Source organism: Papio anubis, chromosome 2, assembly GCF_008728515.1.
Source record: "Papio anubis isolate 15944 chromosome 2, Panubis1.0, whole genome shotgun sequence".
NCBI lineage: Eukaryota > Metazoa > Chordata > Mammalia > Primates > Cercopithecidae > Papio > Papio anubis.
Window position 1 is genome coordinate 54693702 of NC_044977.1, and position 9812 is coordinate 54703513.

Consider the following 9812-nt stretch of genomic DNA (forward strand, 5'->3'; position numbering starts at 1 on the left):
GCTTTAAGAACAGGAATCAGATACAGAGAGAATAAATAGGACCGCCAGATGTATTAGGCTAATAAGCACAGTTTTAAAACACAGATATTACCTTACCAAACCCATCACAGCAACAGGGCTGTGCTAAAGCTGTTACAAACCCAAATTCTCCAATTAACCCTACTCTATCCTGTGTTCCTGCTATTTAGACTTGAGCATACACCACAAACCTCATCCATCAAATGTTCACAGAAAAAGTGACAGTCTTACCTGTAGTATGTCAATCCCCAGAAGCAGTTTGATAAGACTCTTAGAATAAGATGCACCCATACTGTAAAAAAAAAAAGAAATCTGTTTTCCACTTTGCTTTCCTTGTTTTAACGCTTTTATCATTTTTTCTCAATAAAATTGGTTAAATACATAATCTTTAAAGAGGAACTACCCTGTTAGACAAGAAACACAGAAATAAGCAGATGGCTCTTCGCAAGGGAGCGGTAGAGATTTGAAATTCTGTCAACACAGGTGAAACACATTCTAGAAAACACTGATTGTTAGGCTTATAACCACAAGCTTAGGAATTTTAAACTTAGTTTAAATTCTGAGGAAGACAGCCTACACCAAAAATGAAATTTCAAACAATTGTGCTCTCCCTCCCCAGCCCCACGCAATTAGCAGAACAGACTGAATTTCAGCAAGATTCCATGCCTCCTCTCCACACCTGGCTTCCTCATCCTGCAGACGCTCACAAGGCAAAAGGCAGTTCCTGAAACTGTCTTCATCCTCAATGTAAGACTCCAGGCCACTAACAAATTCTTCTATTATCTTAAGGAGATTTAAAAAATAAAAAGAATAAAATTTTTAGTTTAATATTTGCTGTTAAAAATCATTTTAGCCCACTCAACTTTACACCAGTGTCCTTAAATTCCAAATTCTAGAGTTATGCTGGCACAAGCAAAAATACCAGGGGAAAAATACATACTTTGGGATAGGAAGGGTGTCTCCTCAGGGTCTGAAAGAGCTTCTTTTGGAAAGCTATTTGGTCCACAGCTATGGAGAAAAAAGAAGAGCTGGTCACCAGTTTCCTACCATAGTTTTCCTTCTCTAAAAACCCAAGTTTCTTGCTTTCTTGCCTGATGAAACCAATAAAAATATTTTCAACCTAATTTCAGAGCCAAATCTTTTTTTTTTTTTTGAGATGGAGTTTTGCTCTGTCACCTAGGCTGGAGTGCAGTGGGGTGATCTCGGCTCACTGCAACCTCCGCCTCCCAGGTTCAGGCAATTCTCCTGCCTCAGCCTCCCAAGTAGCTGGGACTACAGGCACGTTTTTTTGTTTCGTTTTGTTTTGTTTCGTATTTTTGGTGGAGACAGGGTTTCACTGTGTTAGCCAGGATGGTCTCGATTTCCTGACCTCATGATCTGCCCTCCTCGGCCTCCCAAGTGCTGGGATTACATGCGTGAACCACCTCGCCCAGCCCACAGTCATGGGGTTATATCTAAACCCACATAATAGACTTAGCTTTGGCTGGGCACGGTGACTCACGCCTGTAATCCCAGCACTTTGGGAGGCTGAGGCGGGCGGATTGCTTGAGGTCAGGAGTTTGAGACCAGTCTGGCCACCATGGTGAAACACTGTCTGTACTAAAAATACAAAAAATTAGCTGGGCGTCTTGGTGGGCGCCTGTAGTCCCAGCTACTCGGGAGGCTGAGGCAGGAGAATGGCATGAACCCGGGAGACACAGCTTTCAGTGAGCCGAGATCACGCCACTGCACTCCAGCCTGGGCGACAGAGCGAGGAGACTCCATCTCAAAAACAAACAAACAAACAAACAAACAGACTTAGCTTTGATAGCAGATAGCCACTAAGTGTTCTAAAAAAGACCTGCCATAACCTTAGCAAGACGGAATAATCTGTTCCCCAAAAACAGAATCTTACATGGCTTTATACATTTTCTTCTGAAATTATTCTGACACTGATATAGCTGCTTTCTGAATATTTATTTTTTCATAACACAAAAGAAATAATACATAATATTTTTTCTAATAAAAGAATGAGAAATGCTTTACTTAACACATAGTAATGAGGACCAAAGACTGTACCATTTTCTTTTTCCTTTTTTTTTTGGAAATGGAGTCTCACTCTTGTTGCCCAGGCTGGAGTGCAGTGGTGCGATCTTGGCTCACTGCAACCTCTGCCTCCCAGGTTCAAGTAATTCTCCTGACTCAGGCGCCCGAGCAGCTGGGACTACAGGCACACACTGCCACGCCCGGCTAATTTTTTGTATTTTAGTAGAGACGGTGTTCCACCGTTTTGCCCAGGCTGGTCTCCTGACCTCAGGCAATCCACCTGCCTTGAGCATCCCAAAGTGCTGGGATTATAAGCGTGAGCCACCGTGCCTGGCCTCATTGTATCATTTTCTAAAAAGCAATTTCAACTTTGTCTCAAGATGGATGGCCCTCTCATTTCTAATCTTCATTGCCTCTCTATTTAGAAAACCCATGATTCAGTCCTGAGTTATTTCATTAAAACCACAGAATAAAGTTAGATTAAAATATTACCTAGTTGATTCTGATTCTCTCCCGTTTTAAGAATAATTCCTGATATCTTAAGAAGCTTCACAAAGATGCTGTCATTTTCTTCAACTTCATTAGCAATATGAGATTTCTTTGTCTTTTTGGAAAGTGGTTGCTTCCTGGTTTCTGAAAATAGAAAAATTTAAGAATATGGCAAACAGTAAAGGAAAAATTAAAACTTAAATCCAGGAATAATAATCCTGAGAGGAAAACTGATGTGTTCCTTAAAAATTATACTAGGATTGATGCTGTAGTGAAATAAACTATCTTCAGCAATAGTGGCTTCCAAAACAAACAAACAAACAAATAGAATTATTTTCAACTACTGAGTTTTCATTTGAAGAATTCAAAATGTGCCATTTTTGGCCAGGCAAGGTGGCTCACGTGGTAATCCCAGCAATTTAGGAGGCCGAGGCAGGAGGATCACTTGAGCCAGGAGTTCAAGACTAGCCCAGGCAACAAAGGGAGACCCCCATCTCCACACATACACACACACACTAGTTAGGTGAGGAGACGCCCACCTGTAGTCCCAGCTACTTCGGAGGCTAAGGCAGAAGAATAACTTGAGCCCAGGAGGTTGAAGCTATATAGTGAAGCTATGACAGTGCCACTGCACTCCAGCCTGGGTGACAGAGTGAAATCACCATCTCTAAAAAACTAAATTCAAACAAACAAGTGCCTAACAAGAATAACCCATGGAAATGTTTTCCACCCAAATACTAAACTAGCCAGTGTCTCTCAAGCTATTGCCTGCAAACCACTGTAGTGGAATCCCTGGAAAGCTTATTAAAATGCATATTCCCGGCCGGGCGCGGTGGCTCACGCCTGTAATCCCAGCACTTTGGGAGGCCGAGGTGGGTGGATCACGAGGTCAGGAGATCGAGACCATCCTGGCTAACATGGTGAAACTCCGTCTCTACTAAAAATACCAAAAAAAATTAGCCGGGCATGGTGGCAGGCGCCTGTAGTCCCAGCCACTCGGGAGGCTGAGGCAGGAGAATGTCATGAACCTGGAAAGTGGAGTCTGCAGTGAGCCAAGATCACACCACTGCACTTCAGCCTGGGCGACAGAGCAGAACTCCGTCTCAGAAAAAAATAAAATAAAATAAATAAAATAAAATGCATATTCCCGACCAAGCATGGTGGCTCACGCCTGTAATCCCAGCACTTTGGGAGGCCGAGGCAGGCTGATCACCTGAGGTCACGAGTTCAAGGCCAGCCTGGCTAACGTGGTGAAACCCCGTCTCCACTAATACAAAACTAGCTAGGTGTGGTGGTATGCACCTGTAATACCAGCTACTCAGGAGGCTGAAGCAGGAGAATCACTTGAACCCTGGAGGCAGAGGTTGCAGTAAGTCCAGATCATGCCACTGCACTCTAGCATGGGCAACAGAGTGAGACTCTGTCTCAAAAAAAAAAAAAAAAAAAAAAAAAGGCATATTCCACGCCATATACCAGAGTTACTGAGTCAAAATCTTGGGAATGGGACCTAAGAGTCTGAATTTTTTACAGTCTTCAGATAATAATCCTGATACACACCAAATTTGAGACTCAATGATCTGAATAAAGGGTAGACAGAATGGGGAAGTTTCTCCTGTATCATATCTTTGACTACAAAGCTCAGATAGGTTTAATCCCAAGGCTTTCTACCCATAAAAAGAAACAAGAAACAAACAAAGCCAAGTTTAAAATTTACTCTTCTCCCTTAATGATGCCATTCTGTTTTTTCCTTCTTCAATTCCAATCCCTCTTTTTTTTTTTTTGAGACCGAGTCTCGCTCTGTCGCCCAGGCTGGAATACAGTGGTGCAATCTTGGCTCACTGAAAGCTCTGCCTTCCGGGTTCATGCCATTCTCCTGCCTCAGCCTCCTGGTAGCTGGGACTACAGGCGCCCACCACCAGCTCGGCTAATTTTTTGTATTTGTAGTAGAGATGGAGTTTCACCATGTTGGCCAGGATGGTCTCGATCTCCTGACCTCGTGATCCGCCCGCCTCGGCCTCCCAAAGTGCTGGGATTACAGGTGTGAGCCACCACGCCCGGCCTCCTCTCCCTCTTTCTAATAAAGCCTTAATCAGAATGAAAGACCACTACCTTCCTGAATGAAATGTAAAACATAACCAGAATGAAAGATTCAGTTTGTTCATTACTGACCAAGAGAACCCAAATCCCTTCTAATAAACTTAATTCAGAAGTCTCTTCTCTATTGGAAAACAGTATTTCCAAAGTAAAACATTTACTTTCAGTAATTTCCTATATTATTCCTCTTCAGTTTCAAATTTTCTACCAATTTCTCTATATTCTAATTCTATAATCCCATTACTAATCAAGTATTGGAGCTTCACAACATGCTTTTTTTTTTTTTTTTGAGATAAGACTCTTGCTCTGCTGCCCCGGCTAAAGTGCAGTGGCATGAGCTCAGCTCACTGCAACCTCCACCTCCTGGGTTCAAGCAATCTCCTGTCTCAGCCTCCCGAGTACCTGAGATTACAGGTGCGTGATCCCACACCCAGCTAATGTTTGTATTTTTAGTAGAGATGGGGTTTCACTATGTTGGCCAGGCTGGTCTCGAACTCCTGACCTCAGGTGATCCGCCCGCCTTGGCCTCCCAAAGTGCTAGGATTACAGGCGTGAGCCACCGTGCCTGGCCCACAGTTTCTGTTTCTAAATCAAGCCTATTCCTAACATTGTTTTGGACTTGCAATTTTTATCATTATAATTGCTGTTCAGCAAGCATTTTCATCTATTTCAGTTGAATTGACCAAGAATCAGACTTAAATTCCAATAACCTAGTAAGAAACAACTCTTCAATCCACAAGTTAGTAGAAGCTAAGCTATGAGAATGCAAAAGCATTAAGAATGACATTTGGCCGGGCGCGGTGGCTCAAGCCTGTAATCCCAGCACTTTGGGAGGCCGAGACGGGTGGATCATGAGGTCAGGAGATCGAGACCATCCTGGCTAACACGGTGAAACCCCATCTCTACTAAAAATACAAAAACTAGCGGTGAGGTGGTGGAAGCCTGTAGTCCCAGCTACTCCCGGGAGGCTGAGGCAGAAGATGAAGTGAACCTGGGAGGTGGAGCTGCAGTGAGCTGAGATCGACCACTGCACTCCCAGCCACAGGCGACAGAGCAAGACTCGTCTCAAAAAAAAAAAAAAAAAAAAAAAAGGCATAGCTGGGGCTGAGTGCGATTGGCTCCCGCATACAAATGCCAGCACTTTGGGAGGCTGAGGTGGGTGGATTACCGGAGGTCAGGCGTTTGAGACCAGCCTGACTAACATGGTGAAACCCCTTCTCTACTAAAAATACAAAAATTTAGCCAGGCATGGTGGCATGTACATGTAATCCCAGCTACTTGGGAGGTTGAGGCAGGAGAATCGCTTGAACCCGGGAGGCAGAGGTTGCAGTGAACCAAGATTGTGCCACTGCATTCCAGACTGAGCAACAAGAGCCAAACTCCATTTCAAAAAAAAAAAAAATTATATAATGGGCCAGGCGTGGTGGCTCAAGCCTGTAATCCGAGCACTTTGGGTGGCCGAGGTGGACAGATCACTTGAGGTCAGGAGTTCCAGACACCCCCTGGCCAACATAGTGAAACCCCGTCTCTACTAAAGATACAAAAAAATCGGCCGGGCGTGGTGGCTGGCGCCTGTAATCCCAGCTACTGGGAGACTGAGGCTGGAGAATCACTTGAACCTAGGAGGTGGAGTTTGCAGTGAGCCGAGATTGTGCCACTGCACTCCAGCCTGGGCGACAGAGTGAGACTCCGTCTCAACAACAACAACAAGAATGATATAATGGACTTTGGAGACTCAAGATAAAGGGTGGAAGCGGGGTTAGGGATTGAAAAACTACACATTGGGGACACCATACACTCTTCAGGTGATAGGCGCAACAAAATTTCAGAAATAGCCACTAAAAAACTTATTTATGTAACCAAACACCACCTGTTCCCTAAAAACCTAGTAAAATAAAAACAAACCAACACAAATCAAGTTAGAACTGCTTTAATAGAGTAAATGAGTGCAATAAATGAACTCTCAACCTCCCTGTCCCCCCTCTCCCTTTTTGAGACACGGTCTCTCTCTCTCTCTGTCGCCTAGGCTGGAGTGCAGTGGTGCTATTATTGACTCACTGCACCCTCGACTTTCTGAGTTCAAGTGATCCTCCCACTTCAGCCTCCTCAGTAGCTAGGACCACAGGCGCACAACACCACGCCCAGCTAATTAAAAAAATTTTTTGTAGAGATAGAGTCTTGCTGTTACCCATGCTGGTCTTGAACTCCTAGCTTTAAGTGATCCTCTCACCTTAGCCCCTCAAAGTGCTTGGATTACAGATGTGAGCGATAGCACCCAGCCAGAACTCCTTATATCCGGAAGTCTTGGGATCTTTGTCAACCATTTCTCATATGGGCAGAGTCTGCACTGTTTCTTTGCCTCTGGGGTGCTTGCTTTGATATATCTTTCCTTTCACATCACTAACATAGCATGTGTCTAGATCATAATATTTTTTTTTCAAGAGAGGAAGAAAGAACATAAAGTTTTTTAAGAGTAGAGACTGTTATATCTTTGTGTCTCAATACCTAAATGATGTATAGCAGAAAAGTCTGTAACACTAATTCCTCTTATGGATGTGGAAACTGAGGCCCAGAGGGTGTGGGCATACTCAAAGTTATATGCAGAATTCGAGGCAAAAATTCAATCCCAAATCTGATATTTCTCCCTTAATTCTGTGCGCTCTATCCATTACACTTTGAAGATTCTCAGCACTTGAAAAGCAGGAACTTTATATCTCTCACATGCCTCATACATTGCTACAGGAAATAAAGCAACAAATGACTAGATACTTACTGGAGGCATCTTCGATCAGGCTCTCTTTATCCTCAGATTTTGACAGTCTTCTTTTGGAAACCATTTTGACCGATGTCTTGTGCATTTAAATTACTTCCTAGAGCAAAATCGGGGAACAGAAGTTACCCTCTAGAAGATAAATTCTGAGAAGTTAAAGCTATTGTTCAAAGAAAACTGTTCTATCCAAAATCAGTGGGGCTCACATCTCCATATTAATGTTATCTAAATCTAGGTGCTAAGCAAATTTCAACTCTCACATCTAGCCAATACTACCTTCCTTTCAAGTCTTAGTTGCCTCTTTAGGCAGACTACTTTGCTGTTGCTGAAGGATAAAACCCATCGCTCTCCATCTGAGATTCAAGACCCTCCATTATCTATCCCCCAGTGGACCTGTCCTTTAACTCATTATTTCAATACAATAGGTTAGGGACTGTGCTAGGTGCTGGGGTTACAACTGTGAACTAGACAGACATGATTCCTGTCCTCAGGGAGTTTACAGTGTAGTAACAAATAGCCTTAATGTACTGAACTACAGTTTTGTAAGTGCTATAAAAGTACAGGTTCTATGAGGGCTTACTAGGAAATTTAATCTAGTTGCTAGTACGGGTGGTAAAAAGAAGCAAGGACAATTTCTTAGGGACAATCTCCTCGAATTTTTTTTCTTTTTTCTTTTCTTTTTTTTTTTTTAAGTCGAGACAGGGTTTCACCATGTCGGCTAGGCTGGTCTCAAACTTCTGACCTCAAGTGATCCACCCACCTCGGCCTCCCAAAGTGCTGGGATTACAGATGTGAGTCACCCGGTCTGAAGAAGTGATTTTTTTTTTTTTTTTTGGAGACGGAGTCTCACTCTGTCGCTCAGGCTGGAGTGCGGTGGTGCAATCTCGGCTCACTGCAAGCTCCACCTCCCGGGTTCACACCATTCTCCTGCCTCAGCTTCCCAACTAGCTGGGACTACAGGCGCCCGCCACCACAACCGGCTAATTTTTTGTATTTTTATTAGAGATGGGGTTTCACCGTGTTACCCAGGATAGTGTTGATCTCATGACCTCGTAATCCGCCCACCTCAGCCTCCCAAAGTGCTGGGATTACAGGCGTGAGCCAAACCGACCGACGAAGTGATTTTTAGGCAGGGACTTGAGGACTGAAACAGGAGTTAGCCAGTAGAAGGCGTAGGAGAAGAGGAGTCTCTTACTGAATACTCGTACTGAAACAAGGAGATGTGGAGTTAGAAATGAGCCAGCAGAGGTAGGGGAGTGCCTGAATCACATGACCTTTTAATCTTGTAAATCAGAACCTTCGTGGTCTCAGTGCCTTTGCACAAAGGTGTTCTTTTCATCTGAAGTGCTCTTATTTGCCTGGAAATTTCTACTCAGACCTAAACATTCAATCAAATGTCATCTTCCTTGAAAAGCGTTCCTCCTATCCCTAAGGGAGTTTGCTACTGCAGCTTCCCTGCTCCACAGGGTATATCTAAGGGGACCTTACCTCACACTAGACTGGAGCTCTTTGAGAGCAGGAACCCAGTCTCACCTACTCAATGCCCCTAATGCCCAGCATAGTTACCGGCATAAAGAAAATTTCTGAGAATATTCAGAGTGAGAAAAGCTGGCAGGGCAGGGGAAATGCTACAAGTTAATAAGAACTGTTTCAAGTACTTTACATTTAATAATTCATTAATTTCCCACGAAACTTTTTGAGGTGGGTACCATTATTCTTCTCATCATCCCGGGCGGAACTGGGATTCTAACTTGGGCAGTCTGGCTGCAGCACCTGTGCTCTTCACCACCTATACTTACTCTTGATGACAATAATGACTTATAATAATGGTTAACATTTACGAGGTACCGGGCGCTGTGCTAAGCTTTTTATTTGTCGCCGCTTCGGTTAATACAGATAACCATTATCAGCCATCTTGCAGATGGAAAAACTAAGGCAAGTCAGGACGTCTGGCTTCCAGGCACCCGCCTTTAACACGTGCAATACCATCTGGCTTCCAGAAAAGTCCAACAGACGTGAGATGAGGCCGACTGTCTGGACTAGTTCATCGGGAAGGGGGTGAGGGTAAAAGCCTTTCTCGTTTCCTCATTTTAACGACGCAGAAAGGTACCTGTGGGGATTATCCCATCTCAGCGCAGATGAGGAAGCCGAGGTTCGGGGCGCGAGCCCCAGAGGAGAACTCCAACCGCGGCTCGGACTTAGAGATTAGGCCGCAGGGGAGCGGGGCCTCAAGAGACTACGACCACTGCTCCACTAACTCACCGAGAAGCCGTCACCGCCCGTCGTTTTCGACTTTCCCGCCATGCCCGACGCCTCTCTGACGCCACCGAGGCGCGCCATGACGTGACGTCAACTTCCGCGCCGGAAGTGGAATGCCAGGCAGCCCCCCCTGAAGGCAGTAGGCTGGGCTCACAGC

At 44.4% G+C, this 9812-nt stretch overlaps 1 protein-coding gene across 1 annotated transcript in view; it reads right to left on the reverse strand.

The window, feature by feature from the left end:
• Nucleotides 1–9768, reverse strand: part of FANCD2 (FA complementation group D2) — a 75831-nt gene extending 66063 nt beyond the window's left edge. Inside the window, 6 exon segments of the mRNA XM_031663134.1 lie at nucleotides 250–310; nucleotides 698–801; nucleotides 959–1026; nucleotides 2536–2676; nucleotides 7400–7496; nucleotides 9659–9768. Coding sequence (XP_031518994.1) covers nucleotides 250–310; nucleotides 698–801; nucleotides 959–1026; nucleotides 2536–2676; nucleotides 7400–7484 — 459 coding nt within the window. The 5' untranslated portion in view covers nucleotides 7485–7496; nucleotides 9659–9768.
• Nucleotides 9769–9812: the final 44 nt, after the last annotated feature.